The sequence below is a fragment of the Lepus europaeus genome, chromosome 22, assembly GCF_033115175.1.
Source record: "Lepus europaeus isolate LE1 chromosome 22, mLepTim1.pri, whole genome shotgun sequence".
Taxonomy (NCBI): Eukaryota; Metazoa; Chordata; class Mammalia; order Lagomorpha; family Leporidae; genus Lepus; species Lepus europaeus.
This window is the reverse complement of record NC_084848.1, coordinates 34170413-34189247: the sequence shown is the minus strand read 5'-3', so window position 1 is coordinate 34189247 and position 18835 is coordinate 34170413. Positions and strand designations below refer to the sequence as shown.

Genomic DNA, 18835 nt, shown 5'->3' with positions numbered 1-18835 from the left:
AAAATTTAAGAATTGATTTAAATCTAAATGCTCTCATTTTAATGCAAAAGAAGGCAAGCTACTGTCAATAAAGTACTTATGTGTAGATCACATAGTTAAAAAGAAACTAAAATTTGAATGGAAGACAGAATAATCTACCAAAATTCTTACAAAAAGAGTAATTCATATGGCTCATGTGACATACATACATTTTTCTGATTGGTGGTATGGTAGTCTTCCTCATAGTCTAGAAGAATTTGTCTTAAACAGTCTATCTTCTGTCCCTATTTTCACTGTGACCTGAGATATTTGAGGAAGATTGGTTGGCATTTGAAATATTGCCTGGAAAAACTCTAATTTTGCTTAGTTGGCATTGTTGAAGTAATATTCAACTTAAGGAGGTAGTAGGTTTATTATTGTAAATATTTTTAAAGTCTTGAGTGAATGAAGACTAATTAGATTTAATGTGTAGGTTTACACACACAATCTGCCTATTTATGCCTGAGAAATGGCTTGATGCCAGTGTAATCCAGCACAATTTTTTTTTTTTTTTTTTTTTAAGATTTACTTATTTATTTGAAAGAGTTACAGAGAGGCGGGGAGGGAGACAGATCTTCCATCTGCTGGTTCACTTCCCAAATGGCTGCCAACTACCGGAGCTGGGCTAATCCGAAGCCAGGAGCTTCTGGGTCTCCCACCCAGGTGCAAGGGCCCGAGGAGTTAGGCCATCTTCAGTTGCTTTCCCAGGCCATCACAGAGAGCTGGATCAGAAGTGGAGCAGCCAGGACTTGAACCAGTGCCGTATGGGATTCCAGCATTGCAGGCATGGCTTTACCTGTTACATCACAGCACCAGCCCCAATAAAAAAAAATTTTTAATGTGTTGAAGGGATTTTTAAATAGAATCAAATTAATAATAATATAAGTATATATTTTTTTGTTTTGTAACTTGCATATATTGTTTAAAACTCAGAACAGTTCTGCAAATAAATTTTTTAAGTAAATCTGAGGTTCTGAGGGAGAAATTGGTCTTAAATCAGAAAGCTAGAGGAAGTAGTAGAGCCAGAATGAAAGTTCAGTTTTTGGGGCCCTGCAACCATATGGGAGATCTGGAAGAAGCTTCAGGCTCATGGCTTTGGCCACCTGGGGTGCAGCCCTAGGATTCGGGAAGTTAACCAGCTGATGGAAGACTTCTGTGTCTCTCCTTCTCTCTCTATCACTCACTCTCTGACTCTGCCTTTCAAATAAATAAATCTTAAAAAAAAGGAAAGAAAATTCAGTTTTCTCTCTGCTCTACAGTGTGGCTCCTAAAACTTTTGACTTGAACACATACTACTGTTTTCTCTAAATAAATCTTCATAATCATTTGCCCCAGTTCCTTCTTTCAATCTGACTAGTCATAAAGATAATAACCCAGGAAGGCCTTTTCTGACTTTGTATAGTTTTGTCCTGTAGATGCCTTAATGGTAATGGAAGTTGGGTTTCTTCTTCATCTCAAAAACTCCTAGAAATTAGTGAATTGTTCCCTAAAATACTGCCTGTTTTCAAGTAAGCTACTGACATGGCCTCGCTACATGCTAGATCAGTTGATTAAGTTTCTTTACAGTAACTAGGATGTTATTTCAATCCCATGGATATTAACTGAACATAAAATACAATGTTGAAACTACAAAAGATGATTAAAACACCTTTTTATGAGCAACTTTCTCTACCAAACCAGTAACCAAAACTGTATTTTCTCACTTTGCTGTATATAATTTTTCTTAATATGCTTTGAATTCTTGAGAGAAGACTTTTTTTTCTTTTGTGACACATTGATTTCCAGAGAATTATCTGTAAAATGAAAGTACTTAATCTACATAGTAATGTAATATTGTGTGCTTATTAGATATTTTCTATATTGTGTGAAGATTAGAAGTAAGCTTTGTAAAATCTGCTTTTATAATTCTTATACCCTTTCCCCCCATTTTTCCCCTTAGATTTCCTTCATGGATACTTTTTCATAGCATTATTATGTGATGTAAGAATTTTTTTTGAAGTAACATGGATTTTATACTACCAAATCTCAAGAGAATTGCCTTTATAGGAAAAATTGATTTATAGAAATTGGTGCAAGTTCATATAGATAACCATGACAACATCCCATATGAATGGGCATGTCACAGAGGAATCAGACAGTGAAGTAAAAAATGTTGGTCTTGCATCACCCGAGGAGCATTCAAAGCACCGAGAGATGGCTGTGGACTGTCCTGGAGATTTGGGCACCAGGATGATGCCGGTTCGGCGAAGTGCACAGTTGGAACGTATTCGGCAACAGCAGGAAGACATGAGACGTAGGCGAGAAGAAGAAGGGAAAAAACAAGAACTTGACCTTAATTCCTCCATGAGACTTAAGAAACTGGCTCAAATTCCTCCAAAAACTGGAATAGATAACCCTATATTTGATACAGAGGAAGGAATTATCTTAGAAAGTCCTCATTATGCTGTGAAAATATTAGGTAAGTAAAAATAGCAGAATTATAGAAAATGTTTTGATTTAGTTCATCTGTGTCAATATAAATGTGTTTGGAAAGGAAGAGGGATTTAAGAGAATATAAGTAATGGCAATTTAAATTCTAGGCCAAGAACACCTCTTTTTTTGGAAAGGCTGTGTGTCTGTGATTGCTTACCATTAGCCACATAGAGCTAAAGCTTATGGCATAAATGTTCAGTCACTATGACATGATTTTTAGATATAAAAAGATTTGCATGTGGCCTAATATTTGAAGTCCTGAAATGTACCTTTTATATCAAACTCACAAACTATTATATCAAAATACTGAAAAGCAGTTTTCAGATTTTGAATTTCTGTTATGTCATAAGTTTATAAAAGTGATAAAATTATTAACTAATGTTCTGTTTGGTGTCTTAATAAGATGAGCTAAGATGAGCTGGTGCTGTTCATATGGCATCAGACACATAAAGCACAGCTCAGATTTCCCTGTACTGTTCCCAAATTTTAGTCTGGTGGGAAAAAAAAAACCAGAAACTAGTCCAATGAGATATAAATAGAAACAGGCAAACAAAAAGAGTTCTGTGACTAGATGCATTTTGAGAACTCTGAGTTAAATGAATTAACAGTTTCTTATTACAGCATTTCTTGGAGTGTTTTGAATGTTACTAGGCTTGAATCTATATGAGAGATTGATACAGAATGCAGATTCCTAGACTTAGAATATTTGGTCACTGAATTTACTGTCCATCCTCCTGCGCATAAGTGCTTACTGAACTAATGTTAAGAATTGGTAAGTCAATTTGAGAAATGCTGCCTTATATGTTAATTTCTGCTACCTTTTAAACTAGGCCAAATGTTCATATGTAGTATTTTATTTCTTGGTGATTTACTGGTTTTTAGATGTGAAAAGGAATATAATTCATCTTTTCTGTGGAAGGAAAGAATTTTTGTTTTATTGTCATCATGTTGCCATTCATTTAAGTCCCACACTTAGGTGCTTTAACAAACACCATGCTATAAAATACCTGTTACAATCCTGTTAACAGACGGTAATCTTAATTTTGTTGATAAAGAAATGTAAACTCAGTTAAATCACTTGCTTAAGATGCCGAGCTAGTAAGTGGTAGAACCGAGTTTGAATTTGCCAGATCAGGAGTTGACATAGAGCACAAAGCGGAAGGGTTTGAGTCAAGGCTGAGATTCAGCCTGTCCTGTACTCAGAAGGCTAGGGATGTGGGTACCAAATTTTTTCTAATTTGTTCACAACTACCAGGTATACATTAAGTCTTTCAAGTTTGGAACAGTTTCTACTACATCACATCTGTCTTTGTTTTGCCTGTATCAGTAGTTTAAATTTCATGTTTCCATGAAACTGTGTAACTTACAAATTTGATCATGATCCCCATTTCAAATGTGTATGTCCCTCTGTGTCTTAAGAAATCATAGGTACATGTTCAGTGATAGTTTGTCTTCAAATGGATATTGTAATTTCAATGAAAACCTTGAAATTACGTATTTTGTCAGTATAATTATATGAATGGTTTTATTAGAGTAAAAATACTTTATTCCTGATTGCTTCTTAATAGCTTTCATTTCCTGCCACTCCATTATTTATTTATTTATTAAATACTCTATAAATATTCTTTATTGGAGAAAGTTTATGTTGTTATATATTCAGCCCAAGCCTAAACTGAATCTTCTGCTTTTCTGTGTAAGTTCCTTTAAGACTAACATAATTGTTATCAGTGTTACTTAGAATCAACACATATGTATTGCTTCTTGGCCTTTTGGCTAAGATCAAGTGTAGACTCAACACATATGTGCTTATCACAATAAAGAAACAAATATACGGTTTCTTCAGAAAGTTTGAGGAAAATGAAATTAAAAGATGTTTATTTTGGTGCAAAAAAAATTTAAGACCATGCACACAATAAATCTTCAAAAATTTCATGAAACTGTATTATGAAAAAATTATTCAAGGATTTCAAAATTTGTACTAAAATGCTCTATTTTTTTCGCCTGTATTGCTGGTTTAAACTTGTAATTCAGTTTTTTCCATGAAAATCTACAACGTAAGCCAGATTGTCTTAAGGGAAAACTAGAGTTTTGTTTTTGTTTTGTTTTATTTTTGCCTGAGTTTAGAAAATAGAACCTATTTGCCCATTGCTGACTTTTCTGCAAGTTTAATTTAAAGGACAGCCGTATTTTCTTCCAATCTGTAATCCAGTGTGGTTTTCAAAAATACCTTCGTATGACCCTTGAACTTGAGTAATTTGAAATGTAGCAACAGCTATTTATAAGTAATTTCTTGGACATGAGAAAATTTTGAGAAATAAGTGATAGATTTAATGTTAACAGACTCAACACAAATGTCTACTTAGAGTTAACATGAAAAGCTAGAATAAGCTGTTTTCTGTCAGTCACAACCACAGTGTTTGAATATACTCAATTTGAAGTTTTAATTTATAAGGAAGCGTAATAGCTTTTGACCAAACTTTTTTTTTCCTGTTCATAATGTGCTAGCACATCAAACTGTAATGGAAGTACTCCCTTGCAATTGTACGTGTCTCCTTGCCAGTTTTTGATTAGTGCACACACTACAGGAAACAACTCCTCAGCCTTTTTCACAGCCAGAAACAGCAGCCTTGTTTGAAAAGAGGGAAAGTTGGGGCAACTGATTTATTTCTTTGAGAGGGAGCCCTCGGTTTCCAAGTGATACATCATTTACCTGTGAGTAGAAAACATACTCTTGAACCTGTACTTAGAAAAGTTAGGTGTTTTAATTGTCAGGGGTTTTCTTGAATGAAAATAATTGTAAATTTGGCAGTGCTTAATAATAAAAGTAGGGGGATAGAATTGATGGAAAATTCTCAGAAGATAACTGAAGTGTCTTATTTAAAAGCAGTTTGAATTGGATTGAAAATTAGAAAATAGTGATATAGCAATTTAGTTCCAGTAATTATTATACAGTGTAAAAATTTTGATGTATTAAGGAGGCTTCCTTAAAATTGGCATTAGTTTTTAGAACTTGCTTTGCTACAAGTAAAAAGTGTTGTCTTTGTTCTTTTTCAGAATCAAGGCAAAGTTACCTTCTGAGAAAAATACTGAGAAAGGAATAGGATACGGTTAGAGTGGGATGAGGTGTACAGTAGGAGAGTTCAGATATTTCTAGATGTTAGATTTCACTGTGTTTGTGCTTACAGACAACTAATTTTGGGCCAGTGATGTAGATAAGTGGATGCAATAGATAGAGTATTTAGAAAGAAAGCCATCTATCTTAAAAAGAAAAATGAAAAGTATAAGGTTGTTTTGATGCAGAACATTTTTCATAATACATGGAAAATGCATATTTTGAGAAAATTGTGCATGGATTCCTTTTTTTATACCAAAATTCTTAATTTCATTTTCAGTGAACTTTTTGAAATACCCTCAAATATGACAGTATGTGTGGTTGTTATACCCTTGATGAGACATAAGAAAAGCATACACTCCCACCTACCATATACCCATGGTGACCTGCTTTCAACCACTAGTTTATCCTTTCTGTCTTTTGGGTTTGCTTATTCTGGAATTTCATTATGAATGGAATCATGCAATCTGTGCCCTTTTGTGACGGGCCTCTTCTCAGAGGTTTTTAAGGTTCATCCATGTTGCAGCGTGAATCAGTACTTTATGGGTTTTTTAGAACTGAATAATATTCCATTGTATAGCTATACTACTTTTTGTGATATTTTGTTTATCCATTCATTCATTGGTGAAGGGTTTGGATTGTTTACTTGTTTTCAGTATTGTGAATAGTACTGTTAGAAATATTCATGTATAAGTTCTTGTTTTAATACCTGTTCTCGATTTTTTTGGATGTATGTCCAGAAGTATAGTTGCTGGGTCATATGATAATTTTACATGTAACTTACTGAAGAACTGTCATATTTTTTTCCATAGTAGTTATGCCTTTGACATTCACATCAAAGGCATATGTGCACTGGTTTGTGTCCTGGCTTCTCCACTTATCCAGCTTCCCACTAATGGCCTGGGAAAAGCAGCAAAAGATGGTCCAAGTATTTGGGCCCCAGCCACCCATGTGGGAGACCCAAAAGAAACTCCTGGCTCCTGCGTGTGGCTTGCTCCAGCCCTGGCTGTTGTAGCCATCTGGAGAGTGAACCTGCAGATGGAACATTGATCTCTCTGTCTCTCTCCCCGAAACTCTACCTTTAAAATCAATAAGTCATTTTTTAAAAATTGAAAAGGAAAAAGAAATACTTCCTATTATTTAAGCAAAGATATCCTGAATGCATGTCCTAATTTTGATTCAACAGGTAGAACTGTCATGATTTCCTTATACTCAGTAATATTAAGTCCCTCATGTAAATATTATCTGACTGTATAGTTTCAGGGGAAAAGAAATCTTAAATCTCTCAGAAAAAAACTATGAAGTTGGTTGGGTTGAGATTCTTGCATGTAGGTTTATTTATTTTTTATTTATTTATTTTTATTTTATACAGGCAGAGTTAGAGAGACAGAGAGAAAGGTCTTCCTTTTCCGTTGGTTCACCCCCCAAATGGCTGCTACGGCCGGCGTGCTGTGCCGATCCAAAGCCAGGAGCCAGGTGCTTCCTCCTGGTCTCCCATGCGGGTGCAGGGCCCAACTACCTGGGCCATCCTCCACTGCCTTCTCGGGCCACAGCAGAGACCTGGACTGGAAGAGGAGCAACAGGGACTAGAACCCAGGGTGCCGGCGCCACAGGTGGAGGATTAGCCAAGTGAGCCACGGCGCCGGCCGAGTGTAGGTTTAAAGAACTGGTATTATTTATACAATGAAATGGAAGAATCTTAATGATCTTAATAGATCTTAATAGATCTCTAGAAACTTTTTATGGGGGATAAATGTGAGCAATAAGTAAAAATAAAGCTAATCCAATGTAAGTGGGTGTCTCCATTGCTTTGAAACATCTCTGGAGATGAAGATTCCTTAGCTTCCTTAGGTAATTTTAGTGTTTACCCTTGTAGCCAAAAAATGTTCCCATATGGCTGCCCAGAATCTTACAGGTTTGTAGATAGAGTTGTTTTCTATCACCTATTTTGAGGTTTGTTTGTTTGTTTTGTTTTGTTACATTTTAGACTACCAGGTGAGGTTTAACAGAAGAGGACAGAGTTCAGGGAGGTGGATTTATGCATTTATGTGTATGTTTCTCTTAGTCTGATTAATTGTGTCTCAAAACAGCAGCCAGTCCAGGCTATGGAATAAGCCTCACCTGATAGAACCTTTGTTGTTGAGGGTTTTTTTTTTTTTTTTCTTTAAAGATTTATTTATTTATTTAGAAGGCAGAGTTACAGAGAGACAGAGGCATCTGGTTCACTCCCCAGATGGCTACAAAGGCCAGAACTGGGCCGATCTGAAGCCAGGAGCTTCTTCCGGGGTCTCCCACACAGGTGTAGGGGACCAAGTCCTTGGGTCATCTCCTACTGTTTTCTCAGGCCATAGCAGAAATCTGGATCGAAGTGGAGCAGCTGGGACTCAAACCAGTACCCATATGGGATAAATGCACTGCAGGCAGTGGCTTTACCTGCTGTGCCATGGTGCCAGTCCCAATGCTTCATATTTTAAGATCATATATCCTCTCGTTTACTATAGGTAGTCAAGATCTAAGTGTTGTGAAATGGTAGATAGGATGATGGAAACTTAGAACACTTTCTACTGAAAATCAATAACAGGGCAAGAAATTTAAACTAGCTATAAAGCATTTGGAGGAATGTGATTAGAATTGATTCCAAAGGTAGATTTGCTTTACCTACCTCTGACTTCCCCTCTGTACAGTAGTACTTCCATCCTGCCTTACTCTGGGTATCTCTCTACTTCAGTTCAGTTGTGTCCACTCCCCGTCTAACACTTAGGTCAATCTTTGCTAGACCTGTGGTTGTCCATTTCTTTTCTTTGTGCATGTATTTCTTCATCCTTGTCTGTTGTCTGTATATGGGATTGAGGAAAGGAATCTCTCTCTTTTATACTCTTTTTTTCTCTCTCTTGGTTGTGTGTCTTTACCTTTATTACAGAAGATTGTGTGTTTCCTGCAGGACTGATATAGTTATATCTGATTGGATTTTTTGCCATTTCTTTTGGGATTTACAGAATCTTAAAGAATTTAGTTGGATTCTTGTTAAGAACAGAACATTTCTTTGCGTAGGAAATTAACATTGGTAAATAATATAGATTTGTGAATTCTTTTAAAGTTGTACCATTTAGAAACAAAACTTTTTGTAAACCTACAACTAAATACACTGACCTTTGAAATTAATTTTTATATAAACCAAAACATGAATGAGACTGTGTATCAAAACAAGAATCCTTAAATTAACGTTGCCAATAATTAATTTAATATTCTGTAAATTGGTGTTTCTAAATACTTGCTAATTTCATCAGAGGGTTTGCTATTTTGTATTTTCTTGAGTGTTCTTTTTTTCCATTTGCATGTTGTTTTGATCACATCTGCTTGTTCAGCTATATGTATTTAGTAAAGTTTTGAGAACTTTGAGTGCCTGATAAATTAATCTGTTCATCTTACTCATTAGATAATTTTAATGGAAACATTTGAGCCTGAAGGGTAGCAGAACTTTAGGCAGCTTTTCTTCCTAAGAATATGGAAAGTTTCCACACTAAATTGACATTGGTCATGACAAGCAGCTAAGAAATTTATCTGAAAGTTTAAATCATAGTTAAGCAGTTTTGCTGTACTGGTTGGTTGCCCATTATCAAAGATACTTTTTAGCCTCTGTGTTCACAAAAATTGCAGCTTTGATTTCTATTTCTAAGCTTTTCCAGTATACTACCTTAGCTTAGTGTTGTAATTTCAGTTATGAAATAGGCTACTCTGAGAAAATATTTAAAGACAAGGTGGACATTTGGCTTAGTGGGTAAGATGTCCATGTTCCATAATGTAATTCCTGAATTTGATACACAGTTCCACCCTCCTGCTGATGCAGACTTTGGGAGACAGCAGTGATGGTTCAAGTAATTGGGTCCCTGCCACCCACCTGGGAGACCTAGATCGAGTTTCCTGCTCCCAGTTTCAGTCCTGACCCTAGCTCTGGCTCAGCTCTGGCCTTTGAAGGCATTTGAGGAATGAACCAACGAATAGGAGCTCTGTCACCTTCTCTTTTGCCTCTCAAAACAAAATTCATTATAAATACTTGGCTAAAGTATCAGAAGAAAAATGCAACAGTATTATGAAAGTAATATTTGGAGGGCAAATTAAAATACTGGTCTAGACTGTATATATGTGAGCATGCACAAACATTATTGGAAGAAATTCCTCCTAAGGCTACATGGTGATAAGTGTAAGCCCCTCAAAAAACTAGTTAGTGTACATTCCATGTTGCTGTGTTAGGCAAAAAGACAGGTTATAACACTTGCTGTAAAGCAGATAAATGACATAATTAAGCCCTAGAATCTGTAAAACCAGTGAAATAAAAACAGACTCTGATATATGAACTTGGTAGATCATAAGTCAGTTGAAAAAGATGGATTATTCAATAAGTGGTACCAGAATTTTTAAAAAGTTAAAATTTCACCTCAAATCTTTGCCAAAATAAATTCAGATGGATTAAACAGTTAAAATGAAAAAGAGGCTAGAAGGAACATTAAAAGATATCACACAAGAAAAGGTGGTTCATTCTTAATGCATGAAGAGTTGAAAACTTCTGTGGTAAAAATGCCCTACAGTAAGAATGTCCACATGGTCCAGTGTTTGGCTAGAGGTTAAGTTGCCAGTTAAGACATTAATCCACGTCCAAGTGCCTAGGTTTGATTTCTGGGTCTGGCTCCTGACTCTAGCTTCCTGCTACTGCATTCTACTGATGGGTTCTGACCACCCATATGGAAGACCCGGATTTAGTTCCTGTTTATAGCCTTGGACATTTGGGAAACCAGCTCAGTGGATGGTATCTCATACTCTGTCTCTCTGCCTCTCAAATATACCTTTTTACAGATTTATTTATTTATTTGAAAAAGTTACAGAGAGAAAGGGAGAGAGACAAAGGGAGAAAGAGACTTTTCCATCTGCTGGTTGATCCACTCTCCAGATGGCTACTACAGTTGGGGCTGGGCCAGGCTGAAGTTAGCAGCCAGGAGCTTCTTCCTGGTCTCCCACATGCCTGCAGGAAGCCCAAGCACTTGGGCTAATCTGCAGCTTTTCCCAGGCCACTGTCAGGAAGCTAGATCGGGAGTGGAGCAGCCAGGAAGGACTCAGCTGCTTTATTTGATAAGCCACAACACCGGCCCCATCAAATAAATTTTAAAAAGCCTTAATTGATTTATTTTTTTTATTTTTATTTTTTTAACAGGCAGAGTGGACAGTGAGAGAGAGAGAGAGAGAGAGAGAGAGACAGAGAGAAAGGTCTTCCTTTGCCGTTGGTTCACCCTCCAATGGCCGGCGCGGGCGGTGCACCGCGCTGATCCGATGGCAGGAGCCAGGTGCTTCTCCTGGTCTCCCATGGGGTGCAGGGCCCAAGCACTTGGGCCATCCTCCACTGCCTTCCTGAGCCACAGCAGAGAGCTGGCCTGGAAGAGTGGCACCCGGGACAGAATCCAGCGCCCCGACCGGGACTAGAACCCGGTGTGCCGGCGCCGCAAGGCGGAGGATTATCCTGTTGAGCCACAGCTCCAGCCTAGAAGCCTTAATTGATTTTAAAAAATGACCACAAATATAACTAACATATAAAACTGACACACACACCCCCTCCCCCCACTCCTCTCCCTGTTGAGGAACAGGGAAGAGAATCCCAGTTGTTCTTAATCATTTTGGAATGTATGTGCCGTATGTACACAGTAACAGGTACAATCTGTATACACATGCTTACAACTTTCAATACAATTTTAGGAAATGAGCATGTTCATTTCAAGTGTTATAGACCACAAAGAAGCCCCTTGTAAAATGAGTAACCTAAACCTCCCTATTAAAGAAATTGAAGGTTTTTTTAAATGATAATATTGGTGAAAATATGTTAATTGGATGTAAATTAGTAAAAACTCCTTATTTCAACATCAGAATCTTGTTTAGAAGTTCTGTTTCTGGGAGTTATTCTAAGAAAACATCAGAATATCAGACATTTATATGCAGCAATGATTTTTATGCAGTGAAATGTTTATTATTATTTACAGAAGCAAAAACTTGGAAGCAACTTAAATGTTCAAATTTAGTGTTCTCATTACCATAAGTATGGTTTAACTGTGTAATAGAATATTATGGAGCCATTATATATGTTTTAAAAGACTGTTAAGTGATGTGGGGGAAATAAATACAATGTATAGTTACATGGAAAAAGGAAATATCCTGATGTTAAGGGAAAAAATATTGCTTCTAGGTGATGGAATTATTGGTAGTTTTAAATTTCTTTATTGCTGTTTTCCTCATTTATTTTTATGATGATTAGTTTTATAATTGAAACTTTCAAGAATGTAAGTTATTCTGTTGTATAAATTTCAAAGAGTCTTATTCAAAAATGTAAAGTGACATTGGTTGATACTGAGATATATTTAAGTTTATTTCTGAAAACTTTAATTGTTACTGTTTTAAGAAATTTTATCTTAAAACACATGTTGAATTAAGGCAAAGCAAATTAATTTTAGATACCTTTTCCTCCTACTAGAAGTGGAAGACTTGTTTTCTTCACTTAAGCATATCCAACACACTTTGGTAGATTCTCAGAGCCAGGAGGATATTTCACTACTTTTACAACTCGTACAAAATAGAGATTTCCAGAATGCATTTAAGATACACAACGCTGTTACAGTACACATGAACAAAGCCAGTCCTCCGTTTCCTCTTATCTCCAATGCACAAGATCTTGCACAAGAGGTATGTATTCTGAGCATCATTCTGATACCTACAAGGTAATATTAGTGCTAGTAAATCAGTATACCATTGTGATGTAACTTTAAAGCTTGTTTGTATTAATTACTGTTATTAATGTTAATAATTTATTGTGATCGGAAAACTTTGCTATATGTATTTTATCCTGAATATATATACATATATTCAAAGAGTTATGTTTCAAAATGAGTTAATTTAAAAATAAAAGTATAAATTTGGATACTAATGCAAATATTTGAATTACTGGAGGGCAGTTTTCTAATGCTTTTAATATAATTTTAGTAATTATAGTAGTTATAAATATTTTGTATTATAAACTCATATAAATGAGTACTAGTGAGATAAAGTTATAAGTATAATAAATATGAGTGTATAACTCCTAAGATAATTACTTATAGATATTTTCAAGATTTTCCTTTATTTTTTTTAAAGATTTATTTATTTATTTGAAAGTCAGAATTACACACAGAGAGAGGAGAGGCAGAGAGAGAGAGAGGTCTTCCATCTGATGGTTCACTCCCCAATTGGCCACAATGTCTGGAGCTGCGCCAATCCAAAGCCAGGAGCCAGGAGCTTCCTCTTGGTCTCCCATGCAGGTGCAGGGGCTCAAGGACTTGGGCCATCTTCGACTGCCATCCCAGGCCACAGCAGAGAGCTGGATCGGAAGAGGAGCAGCCAAGACTAGAACCTGCGCCCAAATGGGATGCCGGCGCTTCAGGCCAGGGCATTAACCTGCTGCGCCACAGTGCCGGCCCCAAGATTTTTCTCTATTAAAAACTGTGTGGGAATTCCAAATTATTACATTTTAATGTACTGTGATATATGCTTTTTAAAGAATATCTATTTTACTTATTTGAAAGGCAGAGTGACAGAGAGAAGGGTAGAGACAGAGAAAGAAATCCTCCATCCACTGAGTCACTTCCCAAATGGCTGCAGTGGTCAGAGCTGGGCCAAGCTGAAGCCATGCGCCTGGAATTCCGTCTGTGTCTCCCAAATGGGTGGCAGTGATTGGGCCATCTTCCACTGCTTTCCCAGACACATTAGCAGAAAGCTGATTAGAGGAGTGTTAAATTTGATAAGCATTCTAAATTTTAAGTAGTCATTGTAGGTGCCAGTTCTGTGGCATAGCAGATAAAAGCTGCTGCCTGCAGTGCCGGCATCCCATATGGGCACTGGTTTGAGTCTTGGCTGCTCCAACTCTGATCCAGCTCTCTGCTACAGCCTGGGAAAGCAGTAGAAGATGGCCCAGGGCCTTGGGCTCCTGTACCCATGTGGGAGACCCAGAAGAAGCTCCTGGCTCCTGGCTTCTGATTGGCCCAGCGCTGGCCGCTGGGGCCATTTGGGGAGTGAACTAGAGGGTGGAAGACCTCTCTCTCTCTCTCTCTCTCTCTCTGCATCTCTGTAACTGTGTTTTTCAAATAAATAAATAAATCTAAAAAAGAAAAAACTAAAAAAAAAAAAACAAAAAACAAAAACAAAAAAAAACCACAGTCTCATTGCCTTTATTTTACTGGAAAAAAATTTGCAATCACCTAATCTGTCTCCTGTGTTTTATTTACTGAATATTGAAACTAGGTAAGACTTTGTGGGTAGTATAAGATAAACTAGGCTGCTCTTGTGCCCATGTTTTTGCTTTTTAAACATTCATATTTCTTGCAATTTGAAATATTTGATAAAATAAATCACCTCATGCTTTAATTATATCTTTTTTTAATTTTTTTAATTTTTTTTTTTTTATTTTTGACAGGCAGAGTGGACAGTAGAGAGAGAGACAGAGAGAAAGGTCTTCCTTTTGCCATTGGTTCACCCTCCAGTGGCGGCCGCGGTAGGCGCGCTGCGGCCGGCACACCGCGCTGATCCGATGGCAGGAGCCAGGTGCTTCTCCTGGTCTCCCATGGGGTACAGGGCCCAAGGACTTGGGCCATCTTCCACTGCACTCCCTGGCCACAGCAGAGAGCTGGCCTGGAAGAGGGGCAACCGGGACAGGATCGGTGCCCCGACCGGGACTAGAACCTGGTGTGCCGGCGCCGCAAGGCGGAGGATTAGCCTAGTGAGCCGCGGCACCGGCCTAATTATATCATTTTTTAAAAAGATTTATTTATTGAAACTCAGGCAGAGAGGGGAAGAGAGAGGTCTTCCATCCGATGGTTCATTCCCTAATTGGCCACAACGGCTGGAGCTGCACCGATCCGAAGCCAGGAGCTTTTTCCAGGTCTCCCATGTGGGTGCAGGGGCTCAAGGACTTGGACCATCTTCTACTGCTTTCCCAGGCCACAGCAGAGAGCTGGATTGGAAGTGGAGCAGCCGGGACTAGAACCAGCACCCATATGGGATGCGGGCACTTCAGGCCAGGGTGTTAACCCGCTGCACCACAGCGCCGGCCCTAATTGTATCATTTTTAATAGAAAGTTAATTTAACTAAGTAAATAAAAACAGGCCCAAGGAATGTAGTGAAACACTAGGGAAATGTTTTTTTGTTTTTGTAGCTGAAAATATGTTGGAAATTAAGTATATAATAATAAAGCTTTTTTGGTGCCAACACTGGGGCTTAGAGGGTTAAGCCTCTGCCTGCAGTGCCGGTATCCCATTTGTGCCCCTGTTTAAGTCCCACTGCTCCACTTCTGATCCAGCTCCTTGCAGATGTTCCTGGGAAACCAATGGAAGATGGCCCAAGTTCTTGGGTCCCTGAACCCACATAGGGGACCCAGAAGAAGCTCCTAACTCCTGGTTTCTGCCTGGCCCAGCCCTGGCTGTTGTGGCCATTTGGGGAGTGAACCAGCATATAGAAGATCGATCTCTCTCTCTCTCTCTCCCTCCCTCTGCCTTTCAAATAATAAATAAGTCTTAAAAAAACAAAAAGGGCTTATGAAAGCTTCAAATACTAAGATACAGATTAAATATTTGATCTAGGATATTTATTAATAAACAGAAAACAAAATTTTTGGTTATTGCAGTGCTTTTTTTAAGATTTATTTATTTTTGAAAGAGTTGTAGAAAGAGACAGAGATCTTTAATCTGTGGCTCACTCCTCATATGGCAGCAATGGCCAGCACTGGGTCAGGCCAAAGCCAGGAGCCAAGAACTTCCAAATGTCCCCATGTGGGTGGCATGGGCCATCTTCTGCTCTTTTCCTGGGCCATTAGCAGGGAGCTGGATTAGAACTGGCACAACTGGGACATGAACTGGTGCCCATATGGAATGTTGGCATCAGAGACGTCAGCTTTATCTGCTATACCACGGCACTGGCCCCTATAGTGATTTTTATTTTTTATTTTTATTCTTTTTCTAAGATTGATTTATTTGAAAGGCAGAGGAGAGAGGGAGAGCTGTCTTCCACCCACTGGTTCACTCCCTGAGTGGCCACAACAGCCAGGTTGAAGCCAGCAGCTAAGAACTCCATCCTGTTCTCCTTCATGGGTGCCCAGAGCCCAAACACTTGTACCATCTGCAGCCATCCCCAGGTGTATTAGCAGAAAGATGGATTGGAAGCAGAGCAGCTGGGACTTGAAGTGGCAGTCTGATTAAGGAATGCCAGCAAGCAAACTGTGACTTAACCCACTGTACCACGGTGCCAACCCCATTATAAAGAATTATAACCTTTTATAAAGAAAAACCATTATAACCTTTTATAAAGAAAAGGTTAAGAACTTAGACTTCATTAAGTTTTTAACTTTTGTTTACTCAAAAACACTTTAAGAGAGTTAAAAAAAAATCCAGCACACCAGAAAATGATTATTTTTGAGATATTGAAGTGTGTATGTATTTATGACAAAAACTGTATCCAGAATATATCAAGAACTCTCTAAAATTAATAATAAAAAGACTACTTAGTTTTAAAAAATTGCCAAAGAACATTTCAAATTTAAGAAAAAGGAAATCCAGGTGGCCCATAAGCGTGAAAAAATGTTTAGCATCATTAGCCTACATAGAAATTAAAACAAAATGAAAGAGTGCTGCCCAGAATAACTATAATTAAAATTTAAAAGCTGCTAATACCAAGTGTTGGTGAACTCATGGAACAACTAAAACTCTGATATCTTGCTGATAGAATATAAATTGGTACTGTCACTTTGGAAAAATGTTTGGTATTATCTATTAAAGCTAATTATCATAGACTCTAACCTAGCAATTCCACTCCTAGATGTATACTGAAGATAACTGAAAAATACATCCACACAATGTTCATATGTGGATATGAACCTAACAACCTGATAGTACTCACAAATTGGAAATAATCCAAGTGCCCATCCACCTCTGAAAGTTAAACTAGGCTATTACCAGGGAATAACAATGAATGAGTAAATTACAATCTGTTGGGAAGAGCTATGATGGTGGTGTGAGAAAGATGCCAACTGCATTATGAAATGTGCCCAATACTGTGTGTGTATAAGAAGGATGGGAGAGTTGTGGGGAAGAAGAAAGACACATAGAAGGAAATTTAATTTGCTGAGTCTGGAAAAGGACTGGGAATTCATCAAGAAGTTGAAGAAAAAAGACATTCCATTGTCAAAAGACAAAAAGGCAGTAGTAACTGAGAAAGCCTAGCATATTTCTTAAATAATGAGTAAGAGGTAGGATATGGCCTTAAAAGATACAGTCCAAATCCTGAAGGCCAAGTGAGCCATATTAATGTTTGAATTTATCTTATGATGAATCCATTTTTGGTAAGTGTTTAAAATACATTATGTGAATAGATGAGAGGAGAAAACCATATAAATAGATTGGTGCAAAAAAAAAAATCTGAAAAAGATTATTTTATCCTTGATGATTAAAGTTCTAGAAAGCTAGGTGCATTTTGCTGACTTGTTTATGGATACCAGAAATTAATAGCATCTTACCTAATGGTGAAACACCTAACATGTTTCCATTTAGGCTGCAGTGAGATAAATAATCTCCAGACGTTACCATTGATTTTTAGCATTTTTCTGGAGATACTCACTAGTGCAATAAAACAGTAAAAGTAATGAAATACAAAGTTGTAGAGGGACTGAGAAAATAGGAATTTGTTCTTACTCGAATTTATTATGAAGAGCAAAACAAATTCTTTTGATTCAACTATCATTGGGTAGTAATTCTCTTATTTAGATCTTTTTATGTTTCTCTAAAGAAAATTTTAAATAAGTTTACTCTATATGTGATTACAGACCTACTTGAGGTTTTTGTTTTGTTATTTAATTAGAGAGGTTGCTTGTATCACTGACAAGTTTCCCAGATGCCTGCACTGACTGGCCTGGCACCGGAGCCAGGAGCCAGAATCCAACTCAAGCACCTGCGTGGCAGGGACCCAACTACTAGAACCATCAACTGCTGCCTCCCAAGATCTGCATTGGTAGGAAGAGAGGAAACTGGAGCTGGGCATTGAATCCAGGAACCTCTGATAATGGGGCACAGGCATCTCTCTGCTAGACCAAAGGCCTGTCTCCTAGTGAAGGTTTTAAATAGAAGCGTGATAAAATGGACTTCCAATTTAAAGTAGTATTCTGATAATATGGAAAATGTGTGAGGTGACAAACACAAGCATTCTTCCATTGGAGGCTTCTGTAATTGTACCAGATGTAAGATTTTGGGGTTTTGTTTGTTCGAAGATTTTATTTATTTGAGAGGTAGAGTTACAGACAGAGGGAGAGACAGAGAAAGAGGTCTTCCATCCACTGGTTCACTCCCCAAATGACCACAGTGGCAGGAATTGAGCTGATCGGAAGCCAGGAGCAAGGAGCTTCTTCCAGGTCTCCCACATGGGTACAGGGGCCCAAGCACTTGGGCCATCTTCCACTGCTTCCCCAGGCCATAGCAGAGAGCCAGATCGGGAAAGGAACAGCTGGGATATGAACTGGTGCCCATATGGGATACTAGAGCCGCAGGTGGAGCCTTAGCCCACTACACCACAGTGCCGGCCCCAAATATAAGATCTTAAATAATAATTAGACATCAAATATAGAAAGTTAAGAGGACATATTATCTCTGTGGGGAATAAAGGTGGAAGAGACAATAAGAATAACTTCCTCCCCTTTTTTCCTTTTATTGAGTTCATCAAATACTTGAGTGCTGTTTGCCAGACATTCTGCCAATAGTCAGAGACAAAGCTGAATGAGACACGGTTCCATCTTTGATGAGCTCAATCTAGTGGGCTGCAGTACCACCAACAGTTTTAAATCAGATGTGTGTAGTCTTATGGGTATATGTTACCTAGACAAATAGAACGGGGCTGTTTAGGTTGCTGGAACAACTAGCATAATCACTGTCATCATATATGCAGAAAAAAACGAGCAGCTTTAATTCTGGACGAAAAATATTGAGGTCTGAGGAATACAAGATAAGGCCGGGAAAGAGGCAAAAATCGAATGATTGAAGTCCTTATATTCTCAGGGCTTGGTGCTATGGTGTAGCGGATAAAGCCACTTCCTTCAGTGTGGGCATCCCATAGGGGAGTCAATTTAGACCTGGCTACTCCACTTCTAATCTAGCTCCCTACTAATGCACCTGGGAGAGCAGCGGAGA

General features: G+C 37.9%; 1 protein-coding gene across 3 annotated transcripts in view; it reads left to right on the top strand.

Moving 5' to 3' along the window:
• PALS1 (protein associated with LIN7 1, MAGUK p55 family member) overlaps positions 1–18835 on the top strand; it is an 84999-nt gene that overhangs the window by 31503 nt on the left and 34661 nt on the right. For all 3 annotated transcript variants that reach the window (XM_062181354.1, XM_062181352.1, XM_062181353.1), the window contains 2 exons: positions 1958–2476; positions 12114–12322. In XM_062181354.1, coding sequence (XP_062037338.1) covers positions 2110–2476; positions 12114–12322 — 576 coding nt within the window. In that variant the 5' untranslated portion in view covers positions 1958–2109. The remainder of the gene's footprint in view (positions 1–1957; positions 2477–12113; positions 12323–18835) is intronic.